Source organism: Oncorhynchus mykiss, chromosome 22 (assembly GCF_013265735.2).
Source record: "Oncorhynchus mykiss isolate Arlee chromosome 22, USDA_OmykA_1.1, whole genome shotgun sequence".
NCBI lineage: Eukaryota > Metazoa > Chordata > Actinopteri > Salmoniformes > Salmonidae > Oncorhynchus > Oncorhynchus mykiss.
Window position 1 is genome coordinate 30397923 of NC_048586.1, and position 21286 is coordinate 30419208.

General features: G+C 43.9%; 2 protein-coding genes across 6 annotated transcripts; both read right to left on the reverse strand.

Moving 5' to 3' along the window:
* Positions 1-1252: 1252 nt before the first annotated feature.
* Positions 1253-5013, reverse strand: mab21l3 (mab-21-like 3). 4 transcript variants are annotated; one of them, XM_036959096.1, is made up of 8 exons: positions 4679-5013; positions 4443-4583; positions 4268-4339; positions 4000-4191; positions 2744-2843; positions 2230-2411; positions 1952-2146; positions 1253-1786 (listed from the first exon to the last, which is right to left on the reverse strand). In XM_036959096.1, the coding sequence occupies exons 1-8, from the start codon at positions 4724-4726 to the stop codon at positions 1553-1555; spliced, it is 1164 nt and encodes a 387-aa protein (XP_036814991.1). In that variant the 5' UTR covers positions 4727-5013; the 3' UTR covers positions 1253-1552. The 4 variants fall into 4 exon arrangements, 2 of the variants coding, with proteins under 2 accessions (XP_036814991.1, XP_021435151.1); XM_021579476.2 differs by having other exon boundaries at positions 4443-5013; XR_005038818.1 differs by lacking the exons at positions 4268-4339; positions 4443-4583; positions 4679-5013 and having other exon boundaries at positions 1516-1786; positions 1952-2428; positions 3534-4142.
* A 266-nt stretch (positions 5014-5279) lies between these two features.
* On the reverse strand, positions 5280-16147 carry si:dkey-67c22.2 (uncharacterized protein LOC792544 homolog). Of its 2 annotated transcripts, none has more exons than XM_036959094.1 (8): positions 15976-16147; positions 15205-15316; positions 14362-14569; positions 13720-13796; positions 10473-13634; positions 6678-7345; positions 6302-6409; positions 5280-6191 (listed from the first exon to the last, which is right to left on the reverse strand). In XM_036959094.1, the coding sequence occupies exons 2-8, from the start codon at positions 15230-15232 to the stop codon at positions 6189-6191; spliced, it is 4254 nt and encodes a 1417-aa protein (XP_036814989.1). In that variant the 5' UTR covers positions 15233-15316; positions 15976-16147; the 3' UTR covers positions 5280-6188. The 2 variants fall into 2 exon arrangements, with proteins under 2 accessions (XP_036814989.1, XP_036814990.1); XM_036959095.1 differs by lacking the exon at positions 15976-16147 and adding an exon at positions 15525-15902.
* Between the last annotated feature and the right edge of the window lie 5139 nt (positions 16148-21286).

Here is a 21286-nt window from a genome sequence, read left to right on the forward strand (position 1 = left end):
TATTGCTCAAATGAACAGCATTTGTTTCCACAGGTTTCAAAAAAACAGATAAAGCAACGACACAACGCCTCCCCTGTATTTGACCTAGTTAGTTTGTGTGTATGTATTGATATGTAGGCTAAGTTTGCCTTTTTTAAAAACTGAGCCGTTCATGTCTATTAATGTTCTGTACTATGTAATGTTTCATGTGGACCCCAAGAAGAGTAGCTGCTGCTTTTGCAATAGCTAATGGGGATCCTAATAAAACACAAAATGTGTTGGCTAAGCTTTCTAAAGGTCAATAAATTCCTTATGAGCGTAAAATAAATATGCTGTAGGCTATTCAGAGCCGTGGCGGGGTCCATTCGGGTCTATCAGCTGTAGTTACATAGACCCGAAAACCGATGACAATCAAACAGGACCCGCTCGAGTCCCGGTTATTCAGTTATTGGACCAATGAAGACCTCTACTCAGCAGTCATTCATCACATCAACTGGCGGCTACAGACGTTTATTTTCCTTCAGATGTTGTATCCATTCTCTCAGGAAAACAAAACAAACTGGGTATGTATACATCAGCCCAATACAGTTCAGTGCATGAGGGCAAGTTAATAACATCCATAAAACGGGTGCCTAGGAGGACCATGCCGCCCTTGCCATTCAGTCAGATACTGCATGTCTTCCAATATAAAGCCTGCATCAGGTGTCTTCTGGGAGTAGGGCTGCAACGCTACCGGTAAATTACCAGAATTTAGTAATTTTGTTAATTAACAGTTAATCTATGGCAACTTTGGTAAGTTATTTAAAAAGTATTCATATAGTATTCATTTTTCATATCTGTGCCCATATTGTCCAAAAGTTCTTAAAAATATATATATTTTACATGTGATAAGGCCACACAGAGGGCCAGCAATAATTAGACACCTGTGATAATCTGAAGTAACCAAAAAAGGCCACTAGATGTCACGTGATAAAGCCCCCCCCCCCCCCCCCCCCCCGCCAAAAAAAAACATAAGTGACCAAAATTCTGGTAGTTTACTGGTAAATGTAAAAAGTTCACAGTAATAAACCCTCCCTTTGCAACCATACCTGTGAAGCAATGTGAGGACTAGCTCTCTCCTGTGGTCTTTTTAGTAACCCTCGTCTCATCTGCAGGACACACAAACACACACAGGTAGTGGAGCTATGCTGCCCTCTGCTGGATCATAAACGTAGAGACAGTTCTAACGGTGTTTTTTTGGAAACCACAATTTCAACAGAAGCAACAATGCATGCAATATAAGAAAACTACTTTATTTAGGTACAGAATAAAAAACTTTTGACTTGTTCAATAAGGATGTTCATTACCTGATGTAAAATGTTTTGCTATGCTGTGAATCAGAATCATCTTTATTCACCAAAGACATTTGCATGTACAGGAATTTGACTAAGTAAAAAGCTACTGCTACAAATGTTTTGGTAGGCTGTGCCCTACTGAACACAACCTTGTATTCATTTTGTGTTTGCAACATTAGGATAGACAAGAATAGTAGCAATAAAAACATCATGCTAGAATTGGTGTTAATAATCAGTGTTTAGTGGACATATAGGCTGGGGTTGGCTATAAAGTCATTGATCTTCTGGGCTGTGTGGTCTAACTCTGTGGTGTTACTGTATTTCAGCAGGTTGTAGGAGCGGACAAAGTAGTGTCTCAGGTAGCGCTGGCTCACACACTTCAACAGCTTCCTGGCTACACGCAGCACACACTCCTTTACACAGCGCCAGTCACGCCCACATGGAAACTTCTCACAGCACCAGAACAACAGAGTCTGCAGAGAGAGCGAGAAGGATAAACGCAGAGAGAGATGACTATGTACACCAGAAATATATAATATAACCTTGAACATCTGAAAGGGTGAGAGTTGATTGGTTAACTGAGGATGTATGATAAGGGGGCAGTCATTGGGCAGGGACATTGCGTTGTGATTGGGTACCTGCAGGTGGAAGGCTGTGATGACAGGCTTGGTGCCGGGACACCAGGTGTCCTCCTTCAGCTGTCTGACAACACGGTAACACTTCCTACGGCAACCACCGTCCTCATCAACGGCCACTAGCAATGCCTGCTCCGCCCGTGAGAACGACAACAGCCAGTGGTAATTAGACGTTGCCATGAGGTTAAACCCAAACGACTGGAGAGAGGGAGAGATAGAGAGAAAGTAAGTTAGGGTGTAGAAGGTTAGAAGGGTTAGAAAGCATGTTTCCCAGCTGAGACCTTGATGCAGCGAGCTCTCTCTGTGGTTGGCCAGCGCTGCAGAAGGCGGGGCCAGCGGGCCTTCTTCGGCCAATAGTTGATCAGCTCCACAGTGGGAACAAGTTCTGCCTCCATCACACCCTCCACCGTCTCTATGGCAACACGCACTACCGAACCCACAGACTCCAAGATGCTGACCTTACCTGCGTTCGCTCACACTCTCTCACACACACACACACACACACACACACACACACACACACACACACACGCGCACACACACGCGCACACACACACACACACACACACGATCAGGTTAGAATGTGTGCGTGTTTGCACCTTTGCTACGAGGGAAGCCTTTGGCCCGGTCAGTTTATAGATTTTACTCTGGCCCAACACCTATCAACACTGTGGCCAGTGTGTGGGTGTGTGTATGTTGCTTGTAGAGGTATTCAATGTGACAGAAAGCTTTTCCAGTGTGTGGGAGATCTGATCAGTCAAATCCACGGCCTGTCCTGCCCTGCCACACACTCACCACTGAAGCTGCAGGTCAGTATGGCGGTCTCTAGTTGTTCTCTGAAGAGACTGACCACCTTGGCCGGTACAATGTCTCCCTCAACACACACTTTGGCATCCTGTAAAACAGTGGTCACCAACCTTTGGAGTGAAGATCACGTTCGCAGTCAAAAACATGACTTTAAACAAGCCTATACAACATTACCCTAATAAAAACAGTTTTGTAAGAATGAGGTTTGCGCAGTAGGCCTAATACAGCACAGCATGTTGGCTATATGCTTGGCCTGACAATTGCTTTCTTCTCAGACCATATTATGTTTCGAAATGCAACCTTTGATAACAAAATAGATCAGTTGGTGTAGAACTTGGGAGGAACTACTGAGCATAAATGTTAATAATTAGCTTCTTTATTTGATTGGACTGATGATACCTGCGTCTGATGGTCAGTCTCAGCAGAGGGAGGGAGAGAGCAGGGTCTGCCTCTTAAGGTCCCTGCTCTCTCCTTTCCTCCAGTGAGACTGAACAGAGAGAGGGGAACACAGTCACCTGATGGGGAAACTCGAGTCACACTGCTTATGTACAAATTAATGTTGTTTATATGACCAGAAAAAGAAAAAAAAATCCTCAATATTAAAATAGACATGATGAGCTGCTAATAATAAAAATGCAGGCCTATCGATACACTTGGCTCCTCATTCATTGCAGCTGCAGTGTGAGTGGATGTCGAGGGAAGCAGATTTTATGTTTTGTAAGTGTTGAATAAAAACAATGTTGACAGTGCTGAATAAAAACTTAAAACATGAACTCACTCAAACAGCAGCTCTTTTCTGTATTCTTCGACAGTCTCTCTGGTCATGGTTTCTAAAAGTTACCAAATCTCACATAGGCCGGTATCAAACTTTGCTGTGGGGTAGGGGGAAGCGGTCAGCACTGTGATTCAAGCTATTCGATTGGCCGGCGCAGTAGGAGTACTTGACTTAGCCACAGCTCTCCTGGTGATTAAGGTAGGCGGAGTTTGACAAATTAAACGGTTCAAAATGGGAACACTCTGCCTACCCAGTACGCAGGGCTTCTGAATAAAGTGCACCTACTGCCAATTGCGCAATAAATAGTTGTATATAAATAGGAGTGCAAGTTTGTGTCGTTGGCGACAGAAATGTTTGAAAATCGACTAATGACCACTGCTGTAAAAGACATACACACCAAATAGTGTTATTTAAGAATATTTAGGACATTTAACTGGCTAACTATATTCACTGCTCTATGATATCCCACCTGCCAGTCCTGGGCGGGGCTTGTGAAGCTCTCCAGCTCCAGCCATTGGTGGAGTTTCTCTGGCTCGCGGACAGGAGTGGGGAGAATGGAGCCAGTCAGAGAATAGTACCTCCACTGACGAGCCACATGCTGATGATATCCAATCAACCCCCTCACCGGAACACTGACCAAAACTAGGCTGGAAGTCAGGACCTACACACACACACAATCATTAGATCCCTCACAGACACACACAGAATATTAATACACAGAGCATAGTGGGCCTTACCTGGATGGCTGGGTTGAAGGAACATCTGCCTCTCAGGAGGGCTGCCCATTTAGACACCATGGCAGGCTGGTCCTGTACACACACACACACACACTGAGATGGGATCCCATAATTCTGTAGATTGACAGATATACTGAATGCCCATCTATGTAAGATATTAAAGTCGTTGTGTTGCCTTGATGTTCTCGTTGTTGACTCCAGCGTGGGCGATGGACTGGAAGCGTCCGTCTTTCTTGCTGACCTCAGTGGTCAGATCTCTGAGCACCGTCAGAACCTCCTCAACACGCCTGCTGACTGTACGGTGCCGCAGGTCCACCTCACACACAGAACCACAATTACACACATACACGATAATCAACACACAGGATAACCACAACACCCACACACTACGTAGCAGCATATGATCCTCACTTGATTCAGTAGGTAGTGGTCCAGCCCTTCCTCAGAAAAGTCTGGCATTTTCTCCCCTCCAACTTTTCAACTGAAACCAGTTCAGCTCTGATCTCTCCACCAGAATTCACCAGACAGACTAACGATTGCATGACCCCTTTTCCTAGCACTATGGTCCGGCTGTCAAAAACATTCCACCATCGATCTCCCATCATTGATTTCCGATGCTAAAGAGCTTCAATGAGCCTTTGGGCCACCATGGTCCAAACAACATGATCATAGCAGGCACAGCTCTGAACGTGCAGTCTGAAAAGCCCAAATAAGTGTAAGTAATAATCAACAGTGGGATCTTTAGGACCCAGCAAAGTGCCAGGCCGGAGCTCCAGTGCCTCAGGACCCAGTAGAACTCTGGCTGAGGTCAATAGGGTTCTGTCCATGTGGAATGAATTGGAGGGGGCTTAAAAACTTAGTCACATGGCTCATAGTTAGCCATTTATCTGTAAGAGGTCAGAGAGAAGTCTCACCTGGTGTCCCAGGTCTGAACCAATCTCCGATTAGAATGAAATAATATACATCAGTACTTCTGACCTTAATAGCTCCTACATAAAGAACACAAGAAAGGTAATTTTCTGGTTTCCTTTAATAATCATCAATACATTATGTACAAAGCCAGCCAAATAATACCCTACTGACCAAGGAAATCCTAAAATGTATTTTAAGTCATTAAAATAGCTAAAGATTACATCAGGTATTTAACAGAAAAACACCATAGAGAAATACTAGAAGTGACAAAACATTAAGAGTGGATCCTCCAAAGCCCTGATCAGTTTGTCTTCTCAATGGAGACACCTGGTCAGTCTGCCCATCACTACAGAAACAACTGACCATCATATTACTGACATCTGTGGGTGCGCGCACCGAGGGCAGTCCTAGCAGTTCACTCACAGGTTAAAATGTCACTAAAGGAACCGTGAGCTGGTAATTTAATCACTGAACACAAAAACTAAACACAAAAAGTTTAACATTAGAAAGAGTCGACAAAATTTGAAAGTGTGTTCCTTCTTTCATTTATCTTCAGTCATTGTCCAGACAGCTGTCTGACCAATGTGTAGAAGCTAGGAGTAACCACACTGTACACTCCAATCTGTCCAATGGGTCGTCACTAGCTTCCATAGCCACGAAGTCATAATTATGGCTAAACCCCACGCATTTGTACAATTTCTTCTTCAAATTTGATTTGAAACATACTCCTAACTTTATGCCTAATCCTAAATGAAGACCAAAAAGCTAATTTTTGTAGCCAATTTTTACTTTGTAGCTTTGGAATCCAACCGTGGCTTTGGAAGCATGTGGAAACCCAGACAACTAGAGCATGATGGGAGGTGCTGGGGGAGGGAATGATTGTCCAGGGAAAAGGGGCTGGCAGTATCGGACACTGTTCCTTCTCTGTAACCACAACCCGCACTTCTGTCCGCCCGGTGATGTTTCCATGGGGAGCCTTTCGCCTCATGTGATCCGCCCCAAATAAAAGTTACTGCGGAATAAAGAGAAAAGTCTAAGTTAAAATGTCATCACTCTGCTCATTATGCATCTAATATGTGTGAATGTTGGATGAATGTTAGGATGAAGGATGGGAGTTCTTACACTGAGGAAGCTCTTGCCGCGTGGCTTCCTGTCCTCATCTTCGTCATCAGACACGTGTGGCTTCGCTATGGCCATCTCCTCTTTACTCGCCGCTATCATCTTACATTTCTAAACACATATACACACAGATTGATTTTAAAAACAAAAACAAATCATTGTGATGTGAACAGTCAGTAGTACAAAAGAACCCCCCCCCCAAAAACAGTCTAGTCTTCTGTTTCTAACCTCAAATACCCAACTACATAAACCAAAGACTAGGAGTCTGAACTAAAGTTTAATGCTTGCTGTAATCCATATGGGGAGTCTACATAGACAATGCATTAAGTAGATCTTTGTTAAAACATACATTGCAAGTGAAGCCTCTTATAAGTCTTACCTCAGTGAGCTCCTTGATGCTGTATATGTTGGCCTGCTGAGTCACCTTCCTCTTCACCTCCTCTATGTGGTCCAGGTTAAGGGGGGGAAGGGTTGTTTGGGGAACCTGGCTAGGAGGGGGCTTGTTGGTGATGGTGGGGAGGGGGGCCATCTGGGGCTTGTTGGTGATAGTGGGGAGGGGGGCCATCTGGGGCATGTTTGACATCTGGGCCATGTTGGTGAGGGCTGCAGTCATGGTGGCAGCGGTCATACTGGCCATGGCAGCACTCATGGCCATATTGGACATATTGCCCATATTAGGCATATTCATATTGGGCATACTCATATTCATGTTGGGCATGTTCATGTTGGGCATGTTCATGTTGGGCATGTTCATGTTGGGCATGTTGGGCATGTGCATGTTGGGCATGTGCATGTTGGGCATGTGCATGTTGGGCATGTGCATGTTGGGCATGTGCATGTTCATGTTGGGCATATTGGGCATGCCCATGCCGGGCATGTTGAGAGGCAACGGCAGGGGAAGAGGCAGATTCAGGGGAGTTGGGGCTGGGTTGGGCAGGGGCAGCTGGAGGATGGCCTTGGGTCTCAGACTCTCTGGGATGGGCACACCTGCTTTAGCACACATGGCTGCTGCATTGGCCTTCGCTATCTCCAGGAGCTGGTCTTTGTCTGTGAATAGAGAAAGGGGAGAGGAAAGAGAGAGGAGGGAACAGACATCTGTCAACAGCGGAATTTCAGACTACCTAATCTGTTCTAAAGGTTTCTAGAACAGCCACCATTAAACTGAGGGTACTAAACAATAACAGTACATTGGATAATATGCCCAGGGTTGGGTAGTAATGAATTACATGTAACTGGGATTACGTAATCTGATAAAATGAAGTAATTGAGCAACTGATTAATTTTGAAAAGCGTATACGGCTGATTACTTTTGGGATTATGTTCTAATATCAAGAGGAAAATTTGATTAAAACTCGCCGCTGTCATTTAGCACACCATCAAGACTTCTCACATGCTCTCAGAGATTCTACTGATCGACCATCAAGGTTGGACAGCTTCTTTTGTGATTGAATTAATAGATAAGGCTTCCAAAACATTTACAACTGGCCCACTGGTCAATCACACTCATCTGGACCCGTTTCCCAAACCCCCCCCTGGGGGCACGTTTTGGTTTTTGCTCTAGCACATTCAAGGTGGGTGCATAAACCTATACATCAAATGTACTGTTATATAGTGCCTTCAGAAAGGATATACAACTCAACTTTCTCCACATTTTGTTGTGTTACAAAGTACGATTAAAATGGATTTAATTGTCAATTTGTCAACAATCTACACAAAATACACAGAACATTTGTAAAAAATAAACTAAAATGAATGAAAAATAAAACACTAATATTTCTTTATTAGGTAAGTAACCGCCTGTGTCAATACATTTTAGAATCACCTTTGGCATAGATTAAAGCTGTGAGTCTTTCTGGGAAAGTCTAAGAGTTTTGCACACCTGGGTTGTAAACAGTCCATTTAACCCATATGAACATCTTTGCAAAGCATTGGAAAACCTCTGTGGTCTTTGTGGTTGAATCTTTGTTTGAAATTTACTGCTCAACTCAGGGACCTTACAGATAATTGTATGAGTGGGATAAAAATGAGGTAGTCAATCAAAAATCATGTTACACACTATTGCACACAGACGGAGTCCATGCAACTAGAGAACAACATTTTTCCTCCTGAACGTATTTAGGTTGAATACTTATTGACTCAAGACATTTCAGCTTGTATTATTTTTTTAAGTAAAAAATTCTAAAAGCATGTGGTAATTCCACTTTGACATTAGGTGGCATTTGTGTGTAGGGCAGTGACTAAGAATCTAAATTGAATCCATTTTAAATTTAGGCTGTAACAACAAAATGTGGAAACAGTCAAGGAGTGTACATTTCTTAAGGCACTGCATATTATTTTATTTCACCTTTATTTAACCAGGTAGGCCAGTTGAGAACAAGTTCTCATATACAACTGTGACCTGGCCAATATAAAGCAAACACACGAGTTACACATAAACAAACGTAGTCAATAACACAATAGAAAAATCTGTATACAGTGTGTGCAAATGTAGAAGATTAGGGCGGTATGGCAATAAATAGGCCATAGAGGCAAAATAATTACAATTTAGCATTAACACTGGCGTGACAGATGTGCAGATGATGATGTGCAAGTAGAGATACTGGGGTGCAAAAGAGCAAGATAAATAACAATATGGGAATGTGGTAGTTGGGTGGGCTATTTACAGATGGGTTGTGTACAGGTACAGTGTTGGCTTTGAGGATGACCAGTGAAATATACCTGCTGGAGCACGTGCTACAGGTAGGGGTTGCTATGGTGACCAGTGAGCTGAGATAAGGCAGGGTTTTACCTAGCAAAGACTTATAGATGACCTGGAGCCAGTGGGTTTGGCAACGAATATGTAGCGAGGGCCAGCCAAAGAGAGCATACGGGTCACATTGGTGGGTAGTATATTGGGCTTTGGTGACAAAACGGATGGCACTGTGAGACTGCACCCAATTTGCTGAGTAGAGTGTTGGAGGCTATTTTGTAAATGACGTCGCTAGGATAGTCAGTTTTACAAAGGTATGTTTGGCAGCATGAGTGAAGGAGGCTTTGTTAAGAAATATGAAGCCGATTCTCAACCTAATTTTGAATTGGAGATGCTTAATGTGAGCCTGGAAGGAAAGTTCACAGTCTAACCAGACACCTAGGTATTTGTAGATGTCCACATACTCTAAGTCGGAACCGTCCAGAGTAGTGACGCTAGACGGGCAGCTGCGGGAAGCCGTCGGTTGAAGAGCATGCATTTCGTTTTACTAGCATTTAAATGCAGTTGGAGGCCACGGAAGGAGTGCTGTGTGGCATTGAAGAGCCAGATATATACAGAATGTTGTCGTCTGCGTAGAGGTGGATTAGAGGATCACCAGCAGCAAGAGCGACATTGATATATACAGAGAAAAAAGTCAGCCTGAGAATAGAACCCTGTAGCACCCCCATAGAGACTGCCAGAGGTCGGAACAACAGGCCCTCCGATTTGACACACTGACCGGTCTGAGAGGTAGTTGAAACAGGCGAGGCGGTCATTTGAGAAACCAGGGATATTGACTCTGCCGATAAGAATGTAGTGATTGACAGAGTCGAAAGCCTTGGCCAGGTCGATGAAGACGCCAGCACAGACGGTCTTTCATCGATGGCGGTTATGATATCTATTTGGACCTTGAGCGTGGCTGAGGTACACCCATGACCAGCTCGGAACCAGATTGCATAGCGGAGAAGGTACGGTGGGATTCAAAATGGTCGGTGATCTGTTAACTTGACTGGTAAGGAAAACACTTTAAAAGAATAACCATAACGTTTTTAAAATATATTAATAAATAAATAAAAATCTAATCTCCTGATGTGGTTTAAGCATTGTTGTGAACTTAGAACATACAATTTCGATAATTATATTTTTTTTACAAAACAAATCTGAGAAAAACAAAAGGAAGAATACTGAATTTTGGAAAATCCTGAAACAAAATCGGGCAAAAAAATACAAAAAAAATCAGGCAAAAAAATAAAAACAATTTTATAGGGCCCTAAGTGTTAGAAGTTAAAGTAAACCAAAAGTAATCAATGTAAATCGATTGTTACTATTTTGAGTAATCAAAGGATTACCTTACCGATTACTTTATTTTTCATGCAACTAATCACTAACCGATTACATGTTTCAATTAATCCGCCCAACCCTGATTATATATAGGTGTAGTCTTACCCAGCTCAGTGAGACGAGGAGGGGTCTTGCTGGCACTGCGGCGGCCTCGAGATGTGGAACGGCGCTTGCGGAGGATGAGGATTGGCGAGTGGCTTGGTTCCCGTTTCCATCGGTCGCGTCGGTCAAACGAGCGATTCCGCATGACGGGCCGACGCCGCCGCGACCCGGAGCGGGACCTTCTCCTCCGGCCTGGAGAACGAGACTTGGAGCGTTTGCTCCTGTCTGCAGACTTGGACCTCTTCCTTCTGGCTGGGGAGCGGGATTTAGAGCGCTTGGTCCTGACTCTGGACTTGGAACGTGACTTCCTGCGCCGTACCGGTGACTTAGACCGTGATCTCCTGCGCCGGGCCGGACTTCTGGACTTAGACCTCTTCTTCCGTCTGGTAGGCGGAGAGACAGACTTCCTTTTCCTGGCTGGGGACTTGGAACGTCTCCTTCTGGAGGCAGACTTGGACTGAGAGGGAGAGATGGACTTGGACCGGGAGCACCTCCATGAGGGAGAGGTGGACATCTTCCTACCAGCAGGTGATCGGGACTTCCTACTAGGAGACGCTGAAGTTGAGGACTGCCGTTGTTTTGAAAATGTCTTCTTAATGGGAGATTTAGAAGGTGAGGACCTGGAGCGGCGATCAGCAGGAACAGTCTCTGGTGAAACAGACCTGGACGTAGCATGCTCATCCGGTTCTTCGTCAGAGGAGCTTGTTGGGCTTCTTGCCACCTTTGGCTCTTCTTCTGCAGAGTCATGGTCTTCAGATGGAATCTCAGAGGTGCTCTCTTCAGCATGCCCAGCCATTGGCTTGCCCTGTGTGGTAGATCTGGAGGCAGCAGCCAAAGCGAGGGGCTTCCAGGGCTCTGCTGCAGCTACAGCTTCCCCAACAGGCTTAGTAGACGCTTCATTATTCACAGTCGTGTCTGCAGTATGCTTCTCAGCCATTTTTGGAGACTTTAGGTCCTTGGCAGTAGACCTGGATCTTGAGCGTTCTGGGGATACGCTCTCAGATTGCCTGTCGCTTGAGACAGACTTGGATTTGTCGCTGGTGGGTGATTTTGACATTGAACGCTTGTTTATTTTCTGGGATTTGGATTTAGGAGTATGAGACTTGGACTGGTTACGTGGCGATAGTGATCGTGATGTTGATGGTTTACTGCGTCCTGGGGATCTGGACTTTGTCCTGCTCCGCTTCGGTGATCTAGAACATATTTTCTTAACTGGTGACCTGGATATCCTGCGGCTCCGGGAGCGGGACTTGTTGTCCTTGCCCCGTGGGGATTTGGACCGTGAACCTTTCCTGTTCCTCTTCAGGATCACGACGGAGCGGGAACGAGTCCGCCTACCTCTCCTGACCGGAGACCGGGACCGTCGTGTCCTTGGGGGGGACCTCTTTCTGCGAGACGGGGAGCTGCTCTGGGAATGCCGTCCTCTCCTCATTGACCGGGAGCGATGGAGCCGTCTAGATCTGGAGCGTGAACGGCGAGTCTGCCTCACAGGCGAGCGGGACCACAGACGTCTACCTCGACGAGGGGGGGGGGTTCTGGTCCTCGACCTTCTGACACAGCCATGTGACCTGGACTCAGACCGCCGCCCTCGTCTGGGAGATGGAGACAGTTTGCGTCCTCTCCTAGGGGATTTAGACAGAGACTTGCGTCCTCTTCTAGGGGACAAAGGAGAGGACTTGCGCCCTCTCCTAGGGGACAGAGAAGGGGACAACTTGCGCCCTCTCCTAGGGGACAGAGAAGGGGACAACTTGCGCCCTCTCCTAGGGGACAGAGAAGGGGACAACTTGCGCCCTCGTCTAGGGGACAGAGGAGACAACTTGCGCCCTCGTCTAGGGGACAGAGGAGACATCTTGCGCCCTCGTCTAGGGGACAGAGGAGACATCTTGCGCCCTCGTCTAGGGGACAGAGGAGACAACTTGCGCCCTCGTCTAGGGGACAGAGGAGACAACTTGCGCCCTCGTCTAGGAGACAGAGGAGACAACTTGCGCCCTCGTCTAGGGGACAGAGGAGACAACTTGCGCCCCCGTCTAGGGGACAGAGGAGACAACTTGCGCCCCCGTCTAGGGGACAGAGGAGACAACTTGCGCCCCCGTCTAGGGGACAGAGAAGGAGACTTGCGTCCTCTCCAGGGTGACAGAGGAGATGACTTGCGTCCTCTCCTGGGGGACAGAGGAGACATACGTCGTCTCTTGGGGGACAGAGAAGGGGACTTGCGTCCCCTCTTGGGAGACATGCGTCCTCTCCTGGGGGACAGAGATGGGGACTTGCGTCCTCTCCTGGGGGACAGAGATGGGGACTTGCGTCCTCTCCTAGGGGACAGAGATGGGGACTTGCGTCCTCTCCTAGGGGACAGAGATGGGGACTTGCGTCCTCTCCTGGGGGACAGAGATGGGGACTTGCGTCTTGTCCTGGGGGACAGAGATGGGGACTTGCGTCTTGTCCTTTTGGGGGACATGGACTGCTTCCTCTTGGGAGTCATGCTTTTTGAGCCAGATCGAGACCTGCCCCTGACAGACACAGGCTGACTAGACAATCCCGCGGGGCTTCGTGAACGACTGCGACTTGATCTGGACCGCTTAGGGCTTGGCGAACGACTAAGACTCGATCTAGCCATCTTAGTGTCTGTCAGCGACCCTGACCTTGACCTGGAGGGAGCCTGGTTCTTCACCTTTGACCTCTGCTCTGGGTTGGTTTCCTCCTTCTGGCCATCCTGCTTGGGGATGATGTCAGGAAGCTCCTGGGTGTGGCTGAAGCTCCCGTCGCTCCGTGGATCTTCCAGCTTTGTGACAGAGATGGTTTGGTTCTCCCTGTTAGCAGGGGAAACCTTCTCTTCTGTCTTTCCTCCTGCATCCACAGACTCATTATCTGAGGGTTGACACATCACTTTCAGAGATTCCTCTTTTTGGGCCAAAGTGATGCATAGGGAGGGAACTCGCTCCTCTTGCCTGGCCTTAGACTGCATGGGAACAGCCTGCACTACCATGCCAGCTGGCTTCCCCTCAGACTCAGAATCTGTTCCTGACATAGATTCGCTCTCTGATAGGGAGTGTGAAGAAGAGTTCTTCTCCTGCTTTTCTTCCCCTTTTCTCCTCCTTTTTCTCTTCTTTTTCCCAGCATGCCTTTTGTGTTTTCTGGCTTTAGCGTCACCTTCTACCTCAGGTATAGCTGTGTGGACAGGTACACAAGAATCAGTTTTTTAAAAAATCACTTCGCATCGGTTTGTTTCCGACACCTGGCCCAAACTCCTTACCTGTGATCAAGTCCTTTGTTGCCTCCTCTTTCGTGTCTACTCCTGTATCGGAGGCCACTGGGCCAGCACTCCTCAAACTAAAAACAGAAAATATATTGATTATAGTCGCAAATATAATGAATACCATAATCACAAATGTCCCAATGGTTTAGAGCCAAACAAACAAGAGCCTGTTGGATTTACATTTCTGCTGCTTTACCTCCTATATTCCAGTGTGGAAACCATCTAGAGGTGACCAGGCAACACCCTGTTCTGCCTAGCACTTGGCTGCATTCAGTACATAAAAACGTAATAGAATGTTTAATTGAACAGAAACGATGCTGTACTGAAGTCAGTTAAAAAACAGGGATGGGCTGGGCTGTAGCTTCAAAATTCACCTTTCCCTTCAAATACATAAATCATTGCTCCAAGCCACACCCCGGCACACCCACCAAATGGAGCAAACGTATCACAGAGCCTGTTCAAGAACATACAAGTTTTTGGGGAAATGTGTCGTTCAGTACAAGCCTTTCCGCAAAGTAGCAAATGTTCACGCAAACTGAACGCAGCACTGGTCTGGTTGTAATGGGCATAATCTAGCAGAGTTATGGTTCTCATGGGATGAGTCAAACCAAGTTCTGGTTCTAATGGGAGGAGCCTCACCCTGCTCTGGTTCTGATTGGCGGCTTTTCTACGTCGGACTCTGGGGCCGACTCTGAGCTCGTCTCTCGCTCTCCCTTGCCACGTTTCTTCTTCTTCTTCTTGCTCTTGTGTTTTTTGTGCTTCTTGTTCTTCTTCTGCGGCGTCTCACTTCCTTCCTTTGCAGATGTTTCCTCCAGAGTGTGTTCTTGCTCTGCAGCCTCGTCCCCGCCTGCACAGATTAATCAATTACATTCCTCATTTAAAGATTAGCCAACCACATTCTTTAGTCACAGATTAACCAATCACATTTCTTTGTTATGCTAGATTCTGAATATGGGGAGTTCACATGGACAACGTGTGAAAGCAATTCCTAATGAAAGGGTGGCCAGGCAGAGGCATGGCAATCTCTGGTGTGTGTGTCATTGGCATATCATGATCTAGCCAATCCAGCATGAACTTCCAGCATCATAGCTAGTTTATGTTTGCGGTTGAGCCGATGGTCTATTGAAAGGATGGTAAAGAAACCTCCAACAAACCTTTACTTGCACATTCTTCCTTAATTCTTAATTTGGAAGTATGCTAATTGTCAAGAATACTCAGGAAAATATTGACTCCACAGAAAGAGGATATCTTCTTAATATCTTTCTGAATATTTCCTTGTTTTTCAGAGTTCCACCAGCAACCACAAACATCATTTTATAATTCACTGGTACCTTCCAAATGATAATTAATTAAGTATCGCCAAGTAAAGGTCAGCTGAAAATGTCTCAGTCCATGAATTTCCCAAATTTAGGTATAACCATCTACGTGAGAATAACTATCCCTCACATTACAGGGATATTTCTGCAAAACATGATCACAAACCTGGCTGTGTGTCAACTGCACACTCCATTTTATCAGCTCTGTGGGGGTGATTGATGGCCTAAAAATCGCTGGCCCCTGGCAGTCAGTCCACCGTTCTCTTGGCCCTCTGTCACTATTGGGAAAAACAAAGCAGTTACTCCAGGGCACTCAACAGTTCGTTTCCCGAATGTCAAGACAATACAGATTAATTACATGAAATACTAACGTTACCGTTTAAAAAAATGCTATGAGTGTCCACAGGGTTACATTAAGTATAGGTACACAACAAAAATAAAAACACACTCTCTGCTGCAGCATTACATAACCAATGACCCACTTACAGAGCCAGGCAACCGTTTTGTAATCGCCCATCTCAACTGGCAATAACACTTGATAGTTAACCAGGCAGATCACTGGCTACGATTTAGCTTAGCTAACTACATAGCAACCAAAGTAGTTAAGTAACGTCAGCTCGCTAGTGCTATCAAGTTAACTTCATATGGGCTAGCGTAGCTCGCTAATGCTTTATCTAGTTATCAACGAGGGTCCAACAACAAGTTAGCTAGCTTTAGCTTAACTACTTTTAATAATTGTGTGAAAATTAAAATGCAATCTGGCTAGCCACTTCAGGTTAGCTAACAAAGACACGCCGTAATCAGCACCCGGCCTCACTCGACAAACGTTAGCCAGATTGCTAGCCGTCTATAGATTATTTGTCTTGATTCATCTGAAAAAAATATCTATAGACAACCGATAGTTGTTGTATAACACACATTTACACCGTTTTCTTACCTAGCTATGTCTCCAATGCCTTGAATTTAAATAATTAGATACTCCAGGAAAGCCTGTTGTATGGCAGTCGCCATCTTCCTAGGACGCCATGACAGTTTGGGGGACCCCGTAATCCCAGAATGCCCTGCTGGGCGGCAAATTGCGAGCGGAAATTATCTCCATGACAACTCAGAGGTGACAAGCCCTCTGCATTTAACATACAAATCTACTACTTAATCTTCTTTATGTTTTTATATCAGAGGCATAGAAAACAGGGGCCATAGAAATATAAACTTGACCTTTACACTTTAGCTTGAGACAAGTAGTAAGGTTTTTTTTTTTAGGGTTAGTGCTATCACATATCCTTGGGCTTGGGACGTTCCTACCCTAAACGCTAACCCAAGACTTAACCCATACCCGAACCTTAACACTTATGTAACCATTTTACATTTCAACTTAAATGGGGTCGGGTTCCAAGGAGCTCTGATAGCAAGGACCCAACATAAATTTGTTACCTCTGGTTCATTCAGCCATTCCTAGTAGGAAAATTAATGGAAAAATAATAGAGTTTTGGAATAAATGCTGAGTATAAACTCTGAGGTTAATTTAGGTTGAGGAGATCTTATACGGTTTGTTCTATGAGATAATATCAGTCAGTTAAAGTGAACTTTATGAAAAATAAAGCCTTTACGTGTTTTTTTAAATGACATAAATTCTTCAAATTTCACAAAAAGTGATGTTAGCTGATGAGATTTTCTCATATAACAAAACGTATAAGATCTCCTATGCCCTTGTTTACTACAGACCTTATTTTCTGCGTTTATCCAAAAACCCTACAAAAAAATCCATTACTTTCCCCGTATAGGCTTTGTCCAACGAACCAGTTAGTGCCTACAAAAAGATGGCATAACTATTGCTCTCTATTGCATTGGAGCAGGGGGCAGAGTAAAAAGACATGCCGCAGGTCGTGCGATACAGTTCCCGTCAAAAACAAAATATTTGGTTAGTAGAGCAGAGACCCTACTGAGTATTCCACCCCCCTTTGGCTTTGAATGAAAGTAAGGTTTTTTCTTGACTGCAACATTGGTTGGAGGCAATGGAAGGGGTGGGGTAAAAAGCCAGCAGCAGGTGGTGCAACACAGACCTCCTAAAAACAAAACATATAGTGCCTTCAGAAAGAATTCACACCCCTTGACTTTTTCCACATTTTGTTGTGCTACAGCGTGAATTTAAAATAGATTAAATCGAGTTTTGTTGTCACTGGCCTACACACAATACTGCATAATGTCAAAGTGGAATCAGGTTTTCAGAATGTTTTACAAATTGATTTAAAAAAGCACAGCTGAAATGTGTGTTTTTTTTTTAAAACTAGGCAAGTTTAAGAACCAATTCTTATTTATAATGAGAGCCAACACTGGGCCAATTGGGACTCCCAAACACAGCCAGGTATGATGCAGGTTGGATTTGAACCAGGGACTGCAGTGACACCTCTAGCGCTGAGATGCAGTGCCTTAGACCACTGCCTCACCCAGTGAGACAATAAATGTTCAACCCCTTTGTTATGGTAAGCCTAAATTCAGGAGTTCAGGAGTAAAAATTCCCAAAATTAGTTGCATTGACTCAAACATGATTTTTAAAGGACTACCTCATCTCCCCACACATATAATTAATTATCTGTAAGGTCCCTCAGTCGAGCAATGAATTTCAAACACAGATTCAATCACAAAGACCAATGCCTCGCAAAGAAGGGCACCTTTTGGTGGATGGGTAAACATTTAAAAAGCAGACATTGAATATCCCTTTGAGCATGGTGAAGTTATTAATTACACTTTGAAAGGTGTATAAATACACCTAATACACCCAGTCACCAAAGATAAAGGTGTCCTTCCTAACTGTGAAACTGCTCAGGGATTTCACCAGTTCAAATCCCAGAGCTGACAAGGTACAAATCTGTCGTTCTGCCCCTGAACAGGCAGTTAACCCACTGTTCCTAGGCCGTCATTGAAAATAAGAATTTGTTCTTAACTGACTTGCCTAGTTAAATAAAGGTAAACAAAATAATAATAATACAAATAAAATAAAAAATGAGGCCAGTGGTGACTAAAACAGTCATAGAGTAAATGGCTGTGATAGGAGAAAACTGAGGATCGATAAACAACATTGTCGTTTCTCCACAATACTAACCTAATTGATTGAGTGAAAAGAAGGAAGCCTGTACACAATAAAAAATATTCCAAAACATACAGTTGAAGTCTGAAGTTTACATACACCTTAGCCAAATACATTTAAACTCAGTTTTTCACAATTCCTGACATTTAATCCTTGTAAAAAACTCCCTCTTAGGTCAGTTAGGCTCACCACTTTATTTTAAGAATATGAAATATCAGAATAATAGTAGAGAGAATGATTTATTTAAGCTTTTATTTCTTTTGTCACATTCCCAGTGGGTCAGAAGTTTATATACACTCAATTAGTATTTGGTAGCATTGCCTTTAAATTGTTTAACTTCAGAAGGCTAGGGTCGTTTTTTCTCAATTCCTGACTGACATGCCCAAAGTAAACTGCCTGTTGCTCAGGCCCTGAAGCCAAGACATGCATAGAATTGGTACCACTTGAAATAAAACGTTTTGAAGTTTGTAGAAATGTTAAAATAATGGAGGAGACTATAACACAACATATATGGTAGGAGAAAATCCAAAGAAAAACCAACCAGAACTTTTGTTTGAGAAAGCCCATGCTCTTACAATGGAAAGTATAGGGAAATAATGAAATCTAGCTCCCAGGATGCAATTCCTATGGTTTCCACAGGGTGTCAGAAGTTTATGTTAAAGATTTCAGGCTTGTTTTTTCCAAAACGACTAAGAAATATGAGTTTTAGTACTGGGACAAACTGTTGGAAATTCGTGTTTGGGTGCGCGATGAAGATCGACGCACTTTCTAATATCGGTTTCCTTTTGAACATACTTCTTTCCGTATGAAATATTATCGCTTGATTACATTTTAGGGGTCAATAGAAGGAGTCTGAGGAGTCAATAGAAATGTGTTTTGACTTGTTTTAATACAGTTTAGCGGTAGATTTCCGGATTCCTTACTCTGCATCTTGAACGAGTGGATTACTCAAATCGATGGCGCCAACTAAACTGACTTTTTGGGATATAAAGAAGGATTTTATCTAACAGAACGAAACTTCATGTTATAGCTGGGACCTTGTGGATGACAAATCAGAGGAAGATTTTCAAAAAGTAAGTGAATATTTAATCGCTATTTGTGAATTTATGAAACCTGTGCCGGTGGAAAACTATTTGATGTGGGGCACTGTCGTCAAACAATTGTGTTGGTAAAACGCTGCCTTTGTTTGTTTATGGCCCCATTCAGTTTGTTGAGTGCTAAAGTGGTGTTGGTTTGTGGAGGGATGTAGACAGCCGTGATAATTACAGATGATAACTCTTGGTAGATAAAAGGATGTGCAGCTTTCCATTAGGTGTTCTATATCAGGTGAGCAAAAGCTAGAGATTTCCATCACATTGGAAGCAGCGCACCAGTTGTTGTTCATGAAGTTGCACACTCCTCCCCCTTGGAATTGCCCGGGGCCGCTTTCGTTAGATTGTACCGCTGCATGGAGAAACCACTGAGTTCTACATACTGTAGACAGTCATCCAGCCACATCCTCTTCAAGGCATATAATATAGCAGCTTTTCAACAAGCTCATCCATCTATTCTCGAGTGACTGGACATTTGCCAAAATGCACAGGGAATCTGATTGCTGTTCATCTTGAGCAGGCAAAGTGCCGTTTTGTTGATTCTTCTGCAGCCAGTCTTTTAGAGCACCGATTGCCCATGTTGTATTGTTCGTTGTGTTGTTTTCATGTCTTCAATCCTCTATCTCATCAACTTCCTGGTCACTGACAGTTTAATGTCTCTTGGTTAAATGTTGATCATCATCCTCGCAAAATAAATCAAAAGATATATCAAAATCCTCCACCGTACCAGCTACTGTTAGCTATATTTTTCTTTAAAATCAACATTTTTTTTGTGTTCTTTTGATTTCATCATAGAATTCTATAGCCATTGAATTCTACTGTACAATAAACCATGCATTATAGTGAAATAATGCACAGCTCTAGAATGCCCTTCAAGCCAGTCAGAAATGAGTATTCAACAATGCCATGGTATAATAGGTTGTATGTTTCAAAGGCAGCAATGAGTTTCAGGGCATGTTCGTTTTTAACAAATCTTAATGACTGCACAAAAAATATGAAGCTCTCTTTCAAAAAGCAATAATAAGTGGGTAGTCTTCAAAAATCCACATTTGTTTATAAGAATTTGGCTAATACAAATAAATTGGCATGGGCTCAGTTTCCGATAGCGATGGAACTTAGGTTTATGAGTGTTTTAACAATGCATCTTTTCTACAATGGCCAAAAGATGTAATGTTTCCCAAAACACCACGCTGAGCTAAGTGCGTTGTTGAGGCATGTGTAAATACTGATAGGATCGAAAGAAAGTGCTCTCGGATCAGCTTTCTCCATTCAAATCTTACCTTAACAGTAGAATTATTCCACAATACGGATGACGGACCAGCTTCTAGAAAGATATTATCACCCATGGCTGCAAATGTTGAGGCTGCTTATTTTAATTCTTACCCTATAATAATGCCTAGATGGGATACAGCTTTTGTCAAATTGACATCAAATGTGTTTTTGCATTTTAGCTAACCAAAACCTTTTTCTAACCTAAACCTAATTAACCTGCTACGCTAATTATCCTAACCTGCTGCGTAAGTTCTCCTAAACCTACTACGAAAAGTCAATTTTGACAAAAGCTCTTCTTGACAAAACCTTTGAATAACAAGCGCTTATTTATGATCATTTCCACAATAATGTTGCAACAGACTGAGGATACCCTGTCTCTCCTTTGGAGTTTTGGTGCAGAGTGTTTGCTGGATATTTGCAAGGGTATATACACTGAGTATACCAAATATTAGGAATACCTCAAAGCATTTCACAGGGATGCTGGCCCGTTTTGACTCCAATGGTTCACACAGTTGTGTCAAGTTGGCTTAATGCCCTTTTGGCGGTGGACCATTCTTGATACACAGGGGAAACTGTTGAGCACGAAAAACTCAGCAGTATTGCAGTTCTTAACACAAACCAGTGCGCCTGGCACCTACTATTATACCCCGTTCAAAGGCACTTAAATATTTTGTCTTGCCCATTCACCCTCTGAATGAAACTAATACACAATCCATGTCTCAAGGCTTGAAAATCATTATTTTACCTGTCTCCTCCCCTTCATCTACGCTGATTGAAGTGGATTTTAACAAGTGACACCA

Excerpts from the sequence above, each read along its gene's own strand:
- si:dkey-67c22.2 (XM_036959094.1), bottom strand. The coding sequence starts at position 15,232 with ATGGAGTGTGCAGTTGACACACAGCCAG. Across the intron at positions 13,797-14,361 it reads CCAATCAGAACCAGAGCAGG|TTTGAGGAGTGCTGGCCCAG; the intron begins GTGAGGCTCCTC and ends TTCTGTTTTTAG. Across the intron at positions 13,635-13,719 it reads AACAAAGGACTTGATCACAG|CTATACCTGAGGTAGAAGGT; the intron begins GTAAGGAGTTTG and ends CTGTCCACACAG.
- mab21l3 (XM_021579476.2), bottom strand. The coding sequence starts at position 4,667 with ATGCTGCTACGTAGTGTGTGGGTGTTGTGGTTATCCTGTGTGTTGATT. Across the intron at positions 4,340-4,442 it reads TCAACAACGAGAACATCAAG|GACCAGCCTGCCATGGTGTC; the intron begins GCAACACAACGA and ends GTGTGTGTACAG. Across the intron at positions 1,787-1,951 it reads TCACAGCCTTCCACCTGCAG|ACTCTGTTGTTCTGGTGCTG; the intron begins GTACCCAATCAC and ends CTCTCTCTGCAG.